Source organism: Nycticebus coucang, chromosome 13, assembly GCF_027406575.1.
Source record: "Nycticebus coucang isolate mNycCou1 chromosome 13, mNycCou1.pri, whole genome shotgun sequence".
Classification (NCBI taxonomy): Eukaryota; Metazoa; Chordata; class Mammalia; order Primates; family Lorisidae; genus Nycticebus; species Nycticebus coucang.
In genome coordinates, this window is record NC_069792.1 from 66,149,866 (window position 1) to 66,168,210 (window position 18,345).

Consider the following 18,345-nt stretch of genomic DNA (forward strand, 5'->3'; position numbering starts at 1 on the left):
CCATGGTCCCCTCAAGATTCCCTTTGGAATCTCTTCTTTCAATACCCAGCTTAAATGTTTTTCCCTCCATGAACTCTGCTCTAGTTCCTCCCAAGCTATAAATCACTACTTCAAATTCCATCAGCCAGGTCCAAGTTACCATTAGCTCTTGACTAGACTTTTTAACAAAAGATTCTTAACTAGCATCTCTGCTTCCCGCCTGTTCCCTAATTGTTTCTCCATACAAATTACCAGAACATCTAAACTCCGCATTATGGCCTTTCAGGCCTGACAGGACATGACTTTTGCTAATATTTGACCCAGGAGCTGTGCTAAACTCGTTATTTAAATTAATTCATTTAATCCTCTCAATAACCCTACCACTATGTACTTTTAATATTCTCATTTGCAGCAGATGCTGTTGGGTGACTCACCCAGTCAGATCCCTTTTATAGAGCTAGCACCCCTACCCTAGCTGCTCTAGGGTTGGTTGCTAATAGCTTACACTTCCCCTTATTTAGACTACCCTTGGCTAAGGAGAGGCACCTAGACACTCAGCTAGCCCTTCTTCTCCCCAGGCCAGCAGTCAATGACTTCACAAGGTGAGAACCTAATGGCCCAGCCCCCTGACCTCTGGGCAGGAAAACTACTCTAATCCAATTATTCTGAGAATGTCCTATGGGGTCAGCCCCAGGAGGCATTACTCTTCAAACTCTTCCTATTGGTGCCTTTCTTGTTTTTCAAACTCAACAGATTTCTCCTAAAAGCACTCCCTTAACCGTTTGTCCAATAATCCCCATCTTAGAGATTGCTATAGAGGAATTGCACTGATACTATTTTACAGATGAAAAACTTTAACTCAAAGAGAAGAAAAATGATGTCTCAGGTGGGAAAGCTGAAATTTGAAGCCAGGCAGTCTTTCCCACCAGACTGGAGTGGCCACTTCTTCAATTTCCTCTCCCCCCTCACTCACCCCCTCCAGCCAAGTTAATTCCTGCTCCAGGGCCTTTGTTCTCCCTATTCTCTCCGCCTAGAATGTTTCTTCTATCTCATAGTGGCTTGCTTCCTCACTTCTTTCAAAATATTTCAAATATGCCCTCCTCAAAGAGACTTTTCCTGACCCAAGTAGGAAACTCTTCCTCACCTAAGATAGCAACGTTATCCCCAACTCTGCTTTAGTTTTGTTTATAGCATTTAACACCTGAAACTATTAATATGCATTTATTCTTCTGTCACTCACACCAAAATGAAAATTCCCTGAGGGCAGAAATGCCTGGCTCATTTTGTGCCATATCCTCAATGCCTGGTAACATATTTGGCATACAGCAGAAGTTCAGTTTCTCAAAGAGTAAAGTGAGTTCTCTTTCCTCAGAATTTACAGGGCTTTGTAAATGTACAGACAGAATTTACAGAAGCTTTCTTGAATGTTTTTAATACAGAACTGCAGTTATTTAATGCATAGTTATTTATTATGCAAGGACAATAATTATGTTTTATTAATTTGGGAGTATAGAAAAGGCATTCAAATAATGGTACTATCTCTAAAATTCCAAATATTAACAGCAATTTGTCTTTATGTATGGGAATTAATATCAGGATTTCATTTGAATTATAGTATAATACAGAAGTATGAAAAAAATACATCATATTTAATATATAAAGCCTTCCTGGGCAGCGCCTGTGGCTCAAAGGAGTAGGGCGCTGGCCCCATATACCGGAGGCAGCGGATTCAAACCCGGCCCCGGCCCAAAAAAAAAATACATATATAAAATACATATATATATGTATGTATGTATGTATAAAGCCTTCCTATGCATGTTACAAGATATAGTAAATAAAATTAGGTATTTATTATTTCGTCTTTATTTTAAAAACAATGCCATTTGCAAAATATAAAAAAAAGACTATTTTCAAAGACCTACTTAAATACGGCCTTGAAAACCATGTTTTATTTACACTAAGTAGATGATAATTTAACAGTACTCATAGATGTGTATGATAAATAAAAATACTAGTATTATTCTGGCATCCCCTTGGGGTAGGCCTGTAAATTTATAGATATCTACAATTTCTCTTGAAAGTGAAATCAACAATGGTCATTAATGTAATTTGCCTTTTAATCTGAATTTGGGCAACCAATGTACATTTATCATTTATTTGGAATCTAGGCCCACATGTGTGAAAATTTAAGTAGAAAGTAAAGTCTCTCATTTCTAGTTTGTCAGCAAACAAATCCCAAACATTCAAGCATCTCTAAAAGGTAATCTATTTAGCATCTTCAATAAATGATTTATAGACATGTATGTTAAATAAAGGCCAATATAGCTGGATTCTAGAAGTCCAGATTTTAAAAATTTAAAGTATACTAAGTACTACCTCTCCCTCCCCCCCAAAAAACTGGATTCAGGATTACATTTTAAATTATGGAAGTTCCTGAAAAAAAATTTAACAATAATGATAATAGATGTCACATTTCTCAGAGAAGTACTTAACTTCTCAAGTTTCTGTAATTAGTGCATCCCAATCAAATTAAAACTAAAGCACATTTAAGTCATTTTTTTCTCACTAAAAACTCTCAATTCTAAAATGGTCTGGAGGAGCAACATCTTATCTAGTAAATCCTGAAAGTTTAATTTACCCTGGAAACAGACAACGCATTTCTTGTAAGAAGCTATTTTCTTGCTATTGCACAAAGGTTAATTTTAAAGCCAACTTGGGCAAATAAGTTCAGAAAAAGTAGCATATTCATCTAATCCATTTAGCAAATGTTACAAGTCAACTTCTAGTTGAATAATGAAATGAAGAGATTTGTGAAACTACACTTGATGTCAGTTTTGGCATTGGGTTGATGGCAGTCATTTCAGGCAGAGGTATCCAAGTCCCATATACATGGGGAAGGCAAAAAGCAGAAAAACATCGTGAAGCCTTGGCAGTTCTTAGACTTCTAACAATTATGGACTAATTTTGATTATAAGCCATGTTACTATGCAGCATTCTTCAGAGTTTACACCTTAAACATAAAAAACCTTGTGGCCACCTTGAGCAGATACATTGGAATTATTTTCTTTTAGCTTACTTTCTCTTTTCTCTCAGGTCAAGTAAAAAATGTGAGACATTTTCATATACCACAAAGGTAATACAGCAGGCAGGAGTCACTCTAATCAAATTGGGGGCAATTCCTTTGTAAAATCCACCGATGCCTTCTTTCCTGTAGAGAGAAAAACAGATATATGCTTAATTTCCTAACAGCTAGCTTGAAAACACAAAAGTTTAACTGACATAAGACATAGAGCAAGCAATCAGTACTTCGCTGATTTAATTCTAGGTTTTCAGTGTCCTAAAAAATGTAGTTTATTAGTTATTTGCAGGGGCTTATGTTCCTTTTATGGACTGAGGAAGAAGAAAGGGTAGGAACATCTGAAAATTGAACTAAATAGTGCTTTAAATTAATCATCTTTCAAATGCTTTTAAATGTATGACATATAAGAGTTTTAACTGATTTAATAGAGGGATTGAAAATGCCTAGTTAGGTAGGCACAGTTGTTTATGTCTGTAATCCCAGCACTTTGGGAGGCTGAGGTGGGAGGATCACTTGAAGCCAGCAGTTTGAACCAGCCTAAGCCACAGAGTGAGACGCTGTCTCTAAAAAAAAAAAAAAAAAAAAAAAATTGAAGGTAGCTGGACAAGGGGGTGTATGCCTATAGTCCCACCTACTCGGGAGGCTAAGATTGAGAGGATAACTTGAGCCCAGGAGTTTGAGCCAAGTGAGTTGTGCTTGCACCACTGCATTCCAGCCTGTGCAACAGAGTGAGATCCTGTCTCTAAAAATAAACTGAAATAAAAATTTTATTGCGTATATAAATGCTTGACAACACTAAATAAAGCACACACACAAAAAAACTTTTATTTTCTTAATGCCTAGAATAGGGATACCATTTAGAAATTTGTCTTTTAGGTTCTCATTAAATATTGAATTAAATCTAGATTTAAACATTCTAAATATTCTGCTTTGGCCTTTAAGAATTAAAGGGAAATATGATGATGTCTACCTATAGTAGTTTAGTCTCATATTGAAGAACAAGCACCTCTTCCATATATAGAAACAAATATTTGCAAAAGTTACGGTGTTAATAGCAGGTGTAGGGCCTTCTCACATGTAATAAACTAGGTTTATACTTCTTATATTCAATGCCATTCAAGTATTTTATAACCTATATTTTGTTTAATTTTTCAAAACATTTTCACATCTCATTGAATTTTATAACAACTTTTTTAGCCCAGAGAGTCTTATTTTACAAATGATGGAGTTAAGCCTCAGACAGATTATGTCCATGGTCATAATTGAGGAAATGAGAAAGCAGGAACCACCAGCCATATTTTTGCCACAGCAAACAGGATAGTCTAATATACTTGACGCACCTTACCAGAGCAATTTTGATATATCGCATGCTCTCACCTCCATGTCTTTGCGATAACATCCATTACGCCATTGTAACACATGTGTTGATCCTGAAGACGAGCTCTCACAACTTGATATGGGTATGTTGCTGCTACAGCAAATATTTTGGATAGTGCTGCAACAGATATATATTCTACTGTACTCTGAAATGACAACACAAAATATTTATATTTTTCTTTAGATAAGATTTCTTTAAAACTGTAGAAGTAAAAATTATATGGAAAAACCATTTAAATGGATTTTTAAGGGATTCTATTTTTAACATTTGTGTGGCTTTTGCTTGTGAAATAGTTACTTACTTAGTGGCAGTCAGTACTCATCATCATAGCAATACTACCTACCAACATAGGAATGACAAAATTTCTACCTATTAAATGTACATAACAGTAAATAACATTTTTACAAGAATCATCTTACCAACTGTGCTTCTGGTAATCTATTGATATGCTGGTTATACTTCAACTTCAACAGTTCATATGCCATAAACTGAAGGGCACCATGGGATGTTCCAAACAGCCCAGGAATAAATCCCTACAAGGGAATGGTTATATGGTTTAGATTTTCATAATAGGTTTTCTGTAAATAATATATATATATATATATATATATGTATGGAAGAACTGGAGTGTGAATGGGAGATTAAATTCTGGAAAGCCAAGAACATAAAGTTTACAGTAATTCAATAGACTGAGCATAGGTATTCTCAAAGAATAAGGCAAGAAGTGATGAAAAAGAACACAGAATTACATGATACATTTTGAAAGTTTCTGCCCATATGTCAATAATCCATAACACCAAAACCTATCACACAATTCTTAGAAAACAAACTAAAATTCCATGTACCTAATTTTGATTTTAAACTATGCATGCCGAAAAAATTGTCATGGAGATAAACAAGAGGTGGGAATGGAAAGTGAAGAAGGGGGAAATAAAGAGAAAAGGAGTTATAAAATCAGAAAACATATATGTTGTTGCTACGAGGAAGAAAATGATACTCGACTAAAGTTTTAAATAGTTGTCACACCTGTCACTATCATGATGCTACATCTTACGGTAATGAAAGAAAACAGCTTCAAGTACTATAAACTAGATTTCAGTTTTCATTAAACTGTTTTGTACTAAGTTCGGCTTCTTTTTTGAATTTTCTTTCTTTCTTTCTTTCTTTTTTTTTTTTTTGGAGGCGGAGTCTCACTTTATTGCCCTTGGTACAGTGCCGTGGCGTCAGAGCTCACAGCAACCCCCAACTCCTAGGCTAACGCGATTCTCCTGCCTCAGCCTCCAGAGTAGCTGGGACTACAGGCACATGCCACAATGCCCGGCTATTTGAATTTTCATTGAGTCAATGGAAATTACTATTTTTAGTTATTCAAAATATATTGATAATGACTTGTTACCTTATACAATCCACGTACACCTTCATATTTATATATTTTCACAAGTGTATCAAACATTCCTTTATATTGCTGCTGTGGGGAATTAACAACACCATCATACTGTAACATCAGGCGAGTTTTTGTTACCCATAATGGGTTTGTAATGCAGAGGGTCATGGCTCCTAAAACAAGATTTAAATAAGATTACCCAGCATACAGGTACTTTCTCACAGTAATCCAAATTAAGAACTGTCTATTTATATAAAGAATAAGATTACACAGGGCCTGTATCTGAAACAGCATTTTTAGACAGTATTTCTTTAAAAATAAAAAAGTAAAAATTATATAGAAAAAACATTTAAGTAGATCTGTAAAAAGTTCTATATTATTTGCCTTTTTTCTTTGAATACTCGAGTTTAAACTTATCTAACCATATTAATCAGTTATTACATGGAATTTATTAGAAAGCAGATATTCTTATTAAAGTACAATTTGAGTTTTAAAATTATACAATTTAGTGGCCATTTTTGATTGGCTCATGTATGTATACTATCCAGAAGGAAAAACAAAGTTAGTCTTTTTAGTCCTATTTTGATACCTGTAACGTATTTTATATTTCATACATTCTCTTACCAGCTTCAGCAGCTGAGATAAGGTATTCTGTTGCCTCTAAACGTTCAGCTCTTCCCTCAGTCTTATATGATTTGATTGCATTGTAACTAAAAGAATTAAAAATAAGCAGTTTAATTTGAATAGGTGTCATAAAGCAGTGAAGTCTATTTTAAAGTGTGCATAACGACAGTACCACACAAGTAAAAGAAAACGCCAAAGGCACACGCAAAAATGAGAACTTTTTCAAGAATAGAAATGAGTCACTGAAAGATCATACTGTTCCCTCCCTCCAAATGTACGTGGCTAGAAACACATATGTAAAATGTTTTAATCAATTAATAAGAAAAGACAGGAAAACTGGGAAGAAGGAAGTGTGGAGGGGTGGTGCAGAGAACGAGGCAGAAAAGGCAAAAAAAAACCAACCTAACACATACGTGCTTAACCCCTGTGTTCACATACTACAGCTGGCTTCCTATCTTTTTATAGCTAAAAGAGATAAACCTGTGATGAATTTTTCTTAATGGGCTAACTAATAAGGACTGTTAAGTGGTGCACAAATAATCATAATAAAAAACACAGAGTCACACAGATTCAGAAGCTATGCTCGAGATCCAGAAGTCTTTGTATAAACACGGGAGGTGGTACTGAGCTAGGTGTGAGGGATAGTTTCAACAGGGAAAGAGAAGAACATGGGTAAAAGTAATGAGCGTGTATGGGAAGATGGAAAATTGAGTCACACATGAGCAATAGACAGGGTTTTACTCATCAGAAAATAGCTGCCAAATGCTTCTGGACAGGAAGTCAAATTAGCCTATTTTCTCTAACACTAAATCCACTTTCCCCTTAGAAGAAGACTTCAGTTGAATAAATCTTTTCAAACTTTACCAATACCATTCTAATATGTAAGAAGTAAACTCCTTTATTATACAAAATTCTTCACATAACCTTATATTCATATGGCATATCCTTAGAAACTCTCTTGGAGGGGCGGCGCCTGTGGCTCAGTGAGTAGGGCACCGGCCCCATATGCCGAGGGTGGCGGGTTCAAACCCAGCCCTGGCCAAACTGTAACAAAAAAATAGTCGGGCGTTGTGGCGGGCACCTGTAGTCCCAGCTGCTCGGGAGACTGAGGCAAGAGAATCGTGTAAGCCCAAGAGTTAGAGGTTGCTATGAGCCGTGTGACGCCACGGCACTCTACCCGAGGGCGGTACAGTGAGACTCTGTCTCTACCAAAAAAAGAAAAAAAAGAAACTCTCTTGCAAAATCTATTCAACTGAAATTCATAAAGCATTTTGCATATAAAGCATATATCTGTATATACACAAAACAAAAATATGTGTGTTGTAAATGTAGTTTCACCCATTTAAGTATGTTTTAGGACTGAAAATAATAAAATATGTAACAACACTAAGTCTGAATTTTATTTTGCTTTTACTTAAAAGTTTCTTTTTATACTTCTTTATTGCCCTTGGTAGAGTGCTGTGCCATCACAGCTCACAGCAACCTCCAGCTCCTGGGCTTAGGCGATCTCTTGCCTCAGCCTCCTCAGTAGCTGGGACCACAGGCGCCTGCCATAACGCCCGGCTATTTTTTGTTGCAGTTTGGCTGGGGCCGAGTTTGAACCTACCACCCTCAGTATATGGGGTTGGCGCCCTACTCACTGAGCCACAGGTGCCGCCCAAGATATTTTAAGACTGGTTTGGATACTGCATAAACTTAAAGGAGACTGAGTAAGATACATGACACAAGTGTGCTAGGTATTGGTTTTCCTAAAAATGCTATTGGTTAAAACAAAAGCTTCCCTATTCATGGCTTCAGTTTCAAATATCAGAGGCCTGCTCAGAGCAGCCCAGGCTCCTCCAATGCAGTGCCGTGATGCTTTGTGACATGCTCTCATACACTCAGTGAGCTGAATGGGCCTCCCTTAGACACTTGCTGTAGCTTCTTCAGGAGGCAAGAGTAGTTATGTCAAATGGGGTGATGAAATCTGACAGGGGAAGGAGAAAAGACATGAATGAGCTAGGAAGATGATGGTAGGTCAGGTAAAACAAAAGAAGCAATATGGTTCAAACCTTTTCAGCCATACCCTGGTTTTTGCTTTCTGTTCTCCATAGGGATATCTCTTGTGGTACATATTCACAGGAGAACTCCAAGGTCTGTCTTCTCCTGCTTTTCCAACTTCATTATTCATGAAATATATTTTTGTAAGCCATCTCAAATATTTTGAGAATCTGCTTGAGGATTAATAAGTAACTATCTAGTGATACTTTAGCATTCATAAAATTTTCTATTTTGGAGGCACTCTGGAACTAATCTCTATAAATGGAGAAAATGACTTATTTATTTAAACAATCTTCCTTTATCAAAACTGGATACCAAAGAGAACTGAAATTCATAGGATTCATTTTAGGCAACAATTTCAGGTTCCTCCAGTCTCTACAATACTTTACAAAGCTACTAATAAATAACAAACCAGCTGATACAACTTTTTTTAATCTATTTTGACTGTTAGAAATGCTCAAGAATATGTACTTATATGCAAAAACACCTCAAAAATAAATACCGAAGTGGCTCTACAATTTCATTAATAATTATCTGGGACTCTTTTTTTAATAAGTGAGTGTTCAGTTTACAAAAGTAATCAGTTAAACATTTCACCTTCCTTAATTCATCTCATAGAAATGGCTTCTGTAAAACTATTTCGCCATTTCATCCCTTCACCTTTTCCCAATTAACAATTTTCTTCAAGACCAAATGCTTCTGATAATAGCTGATGAGAAATGAAACCAATAAGCCATTTTGCTCTTTCTGATCCTTCCAATTCAGAGAAAAGACTCATCTTGTTTCATCATCTGATATGTAAAAATCACTAAAAACAAAAATTCCTTTTTACTTACTATTATAAAATCTCCCAGTTGTACTCACAAGAAAAAGTAGAGTCCCCAGGATAAGCCTGCACCCCAGACATTTGGAGTTACTCCTTGATAAAGTCCCCGTAGTCCATTAAGTTTCCAAATGGTAGTCAAGCAATGCAAAATTCCTTTATATTTCGGTCTCAGTTCCAACCCATCACTCACTGTATTAAAGGATACACAAAGTTAGGTTGAGAACGAAGTTCTAGTTCTGAACCACCTATAAGCATAGATTTCACACTATCAGTTATACAAAGGAAATAAACTCAGAAAACCCTTTTTAGGCAGAGAAAATTATTTTCCAGGATTACTTAATACTTTGAATTAATATACTCATGAATTAATCCAAGTTTTATTGAGGGCATACTGGACACCCAAGTAATATTTTAGGAAGTGTTAGATTAGCTCTTAAATAATCCAAGTCTCTTAGGTAAACAGTTTCAACACTTAAGTTTTATCTTAGTTTCAAGATTGAGGATTCCAATGTTCAAAAATATTACTCAAAAATAAACTAGCCAGGAGTTCAATGACATCAGAAATGCTGGCAAGACGATACATGAGCAGACCCAGTTCTCTGTCCCCTTGCCACTGTTTCATGACATACAATAGAGCCTGGTAAAGAATAACCACTGATTGTTTAACATGCCAGGCAAAGGGGGAAAAGTCGATTTCTTTCATCATTAACTTGCCAATGTTACAGCATGAAGTGAGATTAAAGTACACTAGGTTTGGCCAGGTGAGGTGGCTCACCCTTATTCTTCTAGCACTCTGGGAGGCTGAGGCAGGAGTATCAATTGAGCTCAGGAGTCATTTAATTTTCTAAGTAGAGTATTAAACATTTTAGAAACAGCAAAAATGATTAGGAACATTCAGAAGAGAAAGATTTATATCTAGACAGGTGAAACAGTTGGTGCTGTTCCCATGGCAGCAGCATGGCTCCTGGCCCCGTCGGGGTGTGGGAGGTAGAAACAGCACTGGGGACTGGGTATAGCTGAAGTACCAGACTGGTGGAGGGAAGAGATGTAAGGCAATTAAGCTGGGAAGAAAGGCAAAGGCCTACTGTGGACTGAACTGTCTCTCTCCAAAATTCTTATGTTGAAGTACCAACTCTCAATGTGACCATCTGCAAACAAGGCTTTTAAAGTAATACAGGTCAAATGAGGGCCTAGATCAGATAGGACTGATGTGCTTATAAGAAGAGGAAGAGACATCAGGAGAACACAAGCACAGAGAAAAGGCCATCTGTAAGCCAAGGGGAGAGGTCGTGTTAGAAACCAACTCTATCAGCACCTTTATTTTAGACTTCCCAACTCCTAGAACTGGGAAAATAAATTTCGTATATTTAACGCGCACTGTCTATGGTGTTTTGTTATGGCAAGACTAATTGCGAAGGTTCTTGAGAAATCACACCTAAGTTTGGCTATGATCTCAAAGCCTCAAATTTCTCAAACTTGGGTCCAAGTATATGTAAGATAATCAAATATGTGCGTAAGAAAGGAAATTCAGGTGGCCCCAAGGAGAATGACTTTGGAGGTGGAAACCTGAAAGGAAGAAACAGTAACCATTGAGATGAAGAGGACTTAAACTTGGACCTCCCCAGGCTGAAATTAAAATAGCTCTCTAGGCTGGGTGTTCACACCTGTAATCCTATCACTTTGGGAGGCTGAGGCAGGATTGGTTGAGGCCACAAGTTCGAGACCAACCTGAGCAAGAATGAGACCCTGTTTGGTCAAAAAATAGTTCCAGGTACTTGGCAGGCTGAGGCAGGAGAACTGCGTGAGCCCAGGAGTTTGAGGGTGCAATGAGCTATGATGATACACCAATGAACTCTAACCCAGGCAACAGAGGGAGACCCAGTCTAGGGGAAAAAATGCTTTATAAATAAAATACAACGACTTCTGGGGGGTCTAAATGACCTCATAATTATCCTAAAAACATTTTCCACTAAAGAATTAGTATGCAGATCTAAGTAACTTTCAAATAACTTGTTCCAACAGTCTGTAATAGGACTAAATGATGCTTGGTGTATGGGAGGGAGCCAAGACAAAGGATGCTAACTTGAAATTCATTGTCAAGGAAAGACAACAAAAACTTCTTTAAAAATCACCACCTAGCACTATCACACTAATATAACCAGCTTCGTTTTTTACCCCTCCTTTCATCTGTTACAACTGAAGCATTTGTTTCTCTTAATTTTAATCCCCTCTACCTATGCTCTACATTGGTATTTTTAAAACCACCGATGAGTCAAGAAATAGATTCAGCACATTGCTAGTATCATTTCTTAAAAAAACTAGAGTAGAAATACATAAATTACATCATAAGTATTAAGGATAAATACTGTTTCCTGAAACTCGTGTTTTCATAATGTAAATATGTATATACCCTGGATGGCAAAGTTAAAATTTATTTCCTATAAGGGTTCTGGTCAAAAAAGCTTCTGTTCCCTTAGTCCAGTGATTCTCAATCTTCCTAATGCTGCAACCCTTTAATACAGTTGGATGGCAACCCAAAGGTTGAGAATTGCTGCCCTTAGTCTCCTTTCTCCCCACTTTAGAAACCTCACTGATATTTTCCAGCCCCCCATCTCCAATCTCTCCCTTGCTTTCAGCTATTTCCCATTAGAATTTCAATAGGCTTAATCTCTCTCACATATTTCTCTCCTCCTTGATCCCAGTGCCTCCCTGCGGGTTAAACTTCTGCAATGAGACAACCCAACAATCTCAGCAGGAGTTTCTCTCCATTGCAAGCTGAGCCTAACCCATAACTTTGAGGGCTCTAGGTAAGGACTTCCAAGTACACTTTGGGATTCTTCTTTCTTACTAACTCCTTATTGGCACCTGACATTGTTTGCCTACTAAAGCACTCTCTTCTTTTTAACCCCACACTTTCCTATTTTGCTTTTTATTTTTGCCACAAAATTTCTTTGACCAGCTCTTCCTCTACTCATTCCTTAAATGTTGGTTTTTATAGGCACTCTTTCACCCCAACTGGGGTGGTCTCTCAACCACTAGCAGGCTTCAATTGCCATTCCTGTGCTAGGGTTTCTTCATTTCCAGTCCTGATCTCATTCCTATCAACCAGACCCATGGCATAGTTGTGTCAATCTGGCCACTTAATTGATTTTCTGGAATAATTATTTTCATCTCTAGGATTTTAATTTACTCATTAGCTAGACCCAACTACCTATTCATGGTTTGGTTTGAAACCCAATTATAACAATTACTGGGAGACCCTGAGTAAGTCTCTTAATTACTCTGTGCCTGAGTTTTCTCATCCATAAAACAGGAAAAATAATAAAACCAATCTCTAAAAATTACAAAAGATTAAATGAAACAATACATATAAAACCCTTAGAATCATGCCTGGCATATTGCAAGCATTCACTAATCATTAGTTTATTTATGCCATTGGGTCTTGGAATACCATACAAATATAACACAATACTTTACTGTATGTTATTCTCACTGAATTTTACATTTTGGTTCCTTGATTAATTTTTCAGATGTAGTTACACTCTCTTTTCTTTCTACATTCTGCATACAAATTCACACTTAACTTTAACTCGTAGATTATTAGGTTTTTGGGTTACTTTAGAAAATTAGTCTTTTTATACCTCATTTGTCATTCTTCTTTGTTGAGGCTGGCTCTCTCTTACTCTTAAAGATTTAAAATTACCTCCTAAAGTAAGAAGAGACCTCACTGATTACCTAATCCAACCTTTCCACCCAAGACAAGAATATCCTCTGAGCTCTGTCACCCAATCACTTCCAGTCATCACCAATTTCATTCTGAGCACCATCACTTTGCCAGGATAAAAGTGCTTCCCTCTAATTTTCACTCAACCTATGTCTGACTTCAGGATCAACTCACATGGAAGTTCTCAAAATATCTTTTTTCCCTACTCCAAGTTAAATTAGTTCCTCTAGAATGACTAGTTCCTCTAGTCATTCCTCATATGAAATAATTTCTAAATCTTTCTACCCACTCTGGACACTTCTGAGTTACAATTCACTCTTGCACTCACTGAAAAATTCCAAGTTTGGTTTAACAGTACATGTGCTCAGGACTAAACCTTCCCCTACTCTCATGACTAGATATTACTATTACAAAATCCTGCTTTGAACTACTAGATCTTTAATTTAGGCCTCCCATTCAGTTTCGATCCCCTTACCTGTCACCTTTACTCTACTAGTCTCCCAATACTCTCCCCAGTTCATCAATACAACCAATCTTCTCAGGTACCATCCCTTTCCTCAGGCATGATCTGCTTCACAGCACTCCTTAAATTTACCAAGCCAACCACACTACTCCTTGATGATCATGGCCCTGTCTTCTGCCCCCAGACAAAGGCTGCTTAAGAGACATCAACTCACACAGGCCTATACCTGCAGCCAAGTCTAAAATTCTTCTCTTCATGTTTAAGACACTAGATAACAGGGATTCATAAAAGTAGTATGGTGAGTAGTTAAGTGCCAGAGGATTTTAAAATTACACTGCCTGGGTTCAAATCCCACATCCATGTTTATAAACTGGGACTTGGGTAAGTTAGTCAATTTCTGTCATTTGTATCCCCATTTGTATAGTAGGGATCATAAATTCACAAGGATAGCAAATGAAATATTTCATCTAAGTTCTTAGCTCATTGCCCCTGCTCCTAGTAAATGCTCAATAAAGGTTACTTGTTCCCAGTGTTCATAATTATTATTCGTGCATGCATCATAAACTTCATGAAATCATATGCCTTTGTGGTGTTGTTCCTAGGGATAATTAATCATAATTTTCAATAATTTTCCTTCATGGAGTGGTTTCTTGCCTCCTCTCTGGGCATCAAATACTAGTCCTTCAAATACTAAGTCTATAGAGAACCTCAAGATCTAATCTACTGTGTAACCTTTACAGATACATATGACCATAAGCAATCTATAATTTTCTTGAAGTCTATCTATACTTATATTTTGTATTTGGATTTATTCCACTTTGCTCTTGATTTTATGTTATCTGGAATTGCCTTTTATATGACTAAGTCTCAAGCCTACAGTTAGATTGTAAGTTTCCCGAGTGAAAGACCTTTATTACTAGATACTTCTGTAGCCCATACAGGAGTCTACAAATATTGAGAACATACATCAAGTGAATTGAATAGACTTATCTAAGATAAACCATTTCTAGAGATTTAATTCTCAAGGCAGTACTTGTAATCATAATGGAAATGCCACCACAAAAGTTTCCAAATAAAGTTAATCAAATATCATCTTTGTAAGCTGTGGTGGCACATGCCTGTAATCCTAGCACTTTGGAAGACTGAAGCAGGTGGATTGCTTGAGCTCAGGAGTTCAAGACAGACCCCCACCTCTAAAAAAAACAAAACAAAACAAACTAGCTGGGCATTGTTGTGGGCGTCTGGAGTCCATGATACTTGGGAGGCTGGGGCAAGAGGATCTCTTGAGGCCGAGAGTTTGAGGTTGGTGTGACCCAGGACATCATGGTACTCTACCAAGGGTGACAGAGTGAGAGTCCGTCTCAAAATAATAATAATATTAATAATAATAATAATAATAACAACAGTAGTAATAAGCATCTTTGAAACTTTCCAGACGTTAGTGTTGAGTTGAGTCCTTTAAGTTAACGTACTTATTTCAGTCAATGTGCTTAAAACGGTATTTAGATTCTAACCACCTATTCCTTCACAGGACTTAGTACCACACTATAAATACCAAAAACCCAAGGAAACCTTTATGAAAACTATTCCAAACCTAATTACTTGCAACCATCCGCTGAGGATTAGGCACCAACCCAAGCACCTGCATTTTGCTTTCTGTGGGGCAGCCAAACACGTGGCTACCCTAAGATTTCAAAGTACCTCCTAGGTGAAGAATTTGCACGTGTTAGGCCTAAATCCTAAAATGTGATAATCCTTTCAGGCTTTTAATCTCACTTACACCAATGACATTTTTTTCTCATACTTTCTACCCACAGGCGCCAACCCTTCGTCTTGGGGAGCGGAGCGGGAAAGACCGTGGCCGGACCCTCTGACCAAGTCCCCTCCTTTCTCGAATCTAGTTTCAGATGAGCCAGGGCAGACAGCATCTCCTTCAAAGCGCTCCTCCTTTATAGTACGGAAAAAGCAAAGGAGACCAAGGCCTCTTTGGGGGTCTTTACCGCCTACTTTGGGCTGACAGTGAAAGGAAGCAGCCCGTTATCCAGGCAGGCTCTTACCGGCGAAGCGGATCTTCACCAGGTCGAGCGGGTGCAGCGCGAGGTTGGACAATACCCCTCCACTCACGCCCGCTACCAGGTTCTCATACCGGACATGGCGGAAGACTGTGCTCCACGCCGACGACCCGGACGCCGACTGGCCCTGGCCCGTCATAGGCTCTGGGGTCGCCGACACCACGGCGCCGAGGGCCGCGGAGGTGGGACGAGATGCAGTAGCCGCCACCGTGGCGACGATCGCCGCCCAGGAGCTGGAACCGCAGGGCGCGAGCTCACTTCCGGGACGGGCAATAAGACCTGGGCGCCGGGGCGAAGCCGAGGGACCCTGGCACAGAAGGGGTGTGACAGGGTTGGGGGCGCAGCGCGAAGGAAGCCGGTTGCCCGCCTCTGCCAATATTCTGCCCTGCCCTGCCCCGCCCACCACTGCTGCCGGCTCAGACCAAAAGACATGGAAGCGAACCCACGCCGAGGATCCGCCTTCTGCCAACCTTTGCACGCAGAACTAGGGAACGCCTCCGGGCGACTGCCGCTCCGTGGGTCACGTGACAGGAAGCAGTCTGAGAGAGGCGGAAGTCGCATGTGCGGAGGGAGGCGGCGGGGTACCTACCGAAGCTGAGGGAGAGGATTGTGGAGTCAGGGAGGAGGAGTAGCCAAGATGAAGGTGAAGATGCTGAGCCGGAATCCGGACAGCTATGTCCGCGAAACCAAGTTGGACTTACAGAGAGGTAGGGCAACTTGGTATGGGGAAAGGGACGCCTTCCGTAAGTCTTTCGGTCTGGCCTGGACTCCACGGAGAAAGTCGGCGGAGAGTCTCCTTGTCCTGTCTGGTTTTTCCCATTTTCCATTGGCCAAGGCAAACTTTGCGAGGTAGGGTCATCGCGGAACTGGGTAGCAGGTAACGAACGTCTCTTCCACCTTCCCCCTTCCAGCTGCTGCTCTTGGACTGTCCTCAGGTTTTCCTGTGGGAATATGAAACTTGAATGAGCCCTTTTGAAGGGGTTGAAGGGTTAAAAGGTTAAATAGACTTTTTAAACCATCCTGCTGTTGTAACTTTTGGCCACTTTACTACTTCATATTACGTACTTTCGTATGTGAGAAGAGATAAAGGTAAAACTTAAAGCCATCACTTTTCTCTTATTAACTGTTGTGGAGAAATTCGGCGGGAGAATGCTTAAAATAAAATTAATGAGTTTTATTCTTCCTTACTGGTCTGTTTTCCCCCTTAACTTAATGATCATTTATGAATTATAGTTAGTGATACCTAAATGACAAGGGACCAATCGTGTGTGAACAGAACAGGTGCCAAAAGCCTTACAGCAGGAATAAACTAAAGCAAAGAGAGATTGCCGATGTCATCAAAGTTTGAGCGAGGGGTAAGGATACAAGATGAGGCCGAAACAGTATTTCACTATTCTGTGTTACAGAGTATCAACGTATATATATATGAGCACTACTACAAAGTAAATATATGATCTCTGCTCACAGGGTGTTTACAGGCTAAGTAACAAGGCCTGTTTCTAAAAGGCAAATTAAATTTGTTACTTGGCCCTGACATCATTCCTAATCCTTGAACCTCTGGTCCCATCTTCCTCTCCATCTTCACCTGTCACTTATTTTCCCCTAAGTAACTTACCATTCATCCTTGCCAACTTAAAGTGCATTTCAAGCATTCTCTCCCAGGCTTCCTTAGGCACAGACCCTTACCCAGTTTAGCACTTTCTCTGGCAAGATTTCACTGAACATTTAATCTCTCCCACATTTATCATTTGCATGCCCCCCCACACCAGCACCCTTCTTCTGTGCTTCCATCACATATTTTTATACTTTTATCAGAGTGTTTATCACATTGTCCTGTGATTATTATTTTGATTAACATTATTTTCCATCAGAAAGTTTAGCTTGGGCAGCGCCTGTGGCTCAGTCGGTGGGGCGCCGGCCCCATATACCGAGGGCGGCGGGTTCAAACCCGGCCCCGGCCAAACTGCAACAACAACAAAAAAAAATAGCCGGGCGTTGTGGCGCGCGCCTGTAGTCCCAGCTGCTCGGGAGGCTGAGGCAAGAGAATCGCTTAAGCCCAGGAGTTGAAGGTTGCTGTGAGCTGTGTGAGGCCACGGCACTCTACCGAGGGACATAAAGTGAGACTCTGTCTCTACAAAAAAAAAAAAAAAAGAAAGTTTAGCTTGCGGAGACAAGGAACCATGTTCGTGTGTGTAATGTGTTTAGACAACACATGGCACATACTAGTTGCTTTATAAATGTCTGAATGAAGGAATGAGTTGGGTGACGTTCAGTGTTAGAAGGTTATTATCCAATTTTGTTAATATGATCTCTTTTCTACCACGTCTCCCTAGTTCATTGTACATTCTGATGTAAATTTTAATAGATAGCAAAATAGAAAAATAGAGGTTTGGGAGTTCTGTGTAACATGAAATTAGGAAGACATTTGTTTTCCTCCTTTATTCCTTTTTTTATTTTGTATGTTATTTCCTTGTAAATTTTGTGCAGTGTTCAATTGGTGGGATGGGCACCCAAGAATCTGGTAATTCTGATGCAGCTGGTTAACGTACAGATGTTGAGAGCACCTTATGTAAATATATGCCATGGATTTATTAGCTGTGATATCCTCAGTGCTTGTGGTATATGGCAGGTACTTCACCAATATTTGTTGAATGTTTGCTATTGGCTGGATGTGTGAATTTAGAGTGGACCTGATTATAGTGATCTGAAAAACTTTATAGAAGATGTAAGATTTAAACAGTCTTTTTAAAGGTTACATAAGGTATAGATAAGGTGA

The 18,345-nt window shown here is 38.9% G+C and overlaps 2 protein-coding genes across 2 annotated transcripts in view; one reads left to right on the forward strand and one right to left on the reverse strand.

Moving 5' to 3' along the window:
* Positions 1-2,870: 2,870 nt before the first annotated feature.
* On the reverse strand, positions 2,871-15,985 carry SLC25A32 (solute carrier family 25 member 32). The gene is made up of 7 exons (XM_053559656.1): positions 15,555-15,985; positions 9,349-9,499; positions 6,445-6,530; positions 5,833-5,993; positions 4,856-4,969; positions 4,436-4,581; positions 2,871-3,187 (listed from the first exon to the last, which is right to left on the reverse strand). The coding sequence occupies exons 1-7, from the start codon at positions 15,706-15,708 to the stop codon at positions 3,052-3,054; spliced, it is 948 nt and encodes a 315-aa protein (XP_053415631.1). The 5' UTR covers positions 15,709-15,985; the 3' UTR covers positions 2,871-3,051.
* A 138-nt stretch (positions 15,986-16,123) lies between these two features.
* Positions 16,124-18,345, forward strand: part of DCAF13 (DDB1 and CUL4 associated factor 13) — a 30,216-nt gene continuing 27,994 nt past the window's right edge. The window contains exon 1 of the mRNA XM_053559657.1: positions 16,124-16,276. Within this exon, the coding sequence (XP_053415632.1) occupies positions 16,207-16,276 (70 nt within the window). The 5' untranslated portion in view covers positions 16,124-16,206. The remainder of the gene's footprint in view (positions 16,277-18,345) is intronic.

Coding starts and splice junctions, on each gene's coding strand:
- SLC25A32 (XM_053559656.1), bottom strand. CDS start 15,708: ATGACGGGCCAGGGCCAGTCGGCGTCCGGGTCGTCGGCGTGGAGCACA. Junction 5,994..6,444: donor TATCTCAGCTGCTGAAGCTG/GTAAGAGAATGT, acceptor ATCTTGTTTTAG/GAGCCATGACCCTCTGCATT. Junction 4,970..5,832: donor GTGTACGTGGATTGTATAAG/GTAACAAGTCAT, acceptor ATTCCCTTGTAG/GGATTTATTCCTGGGCTGTT.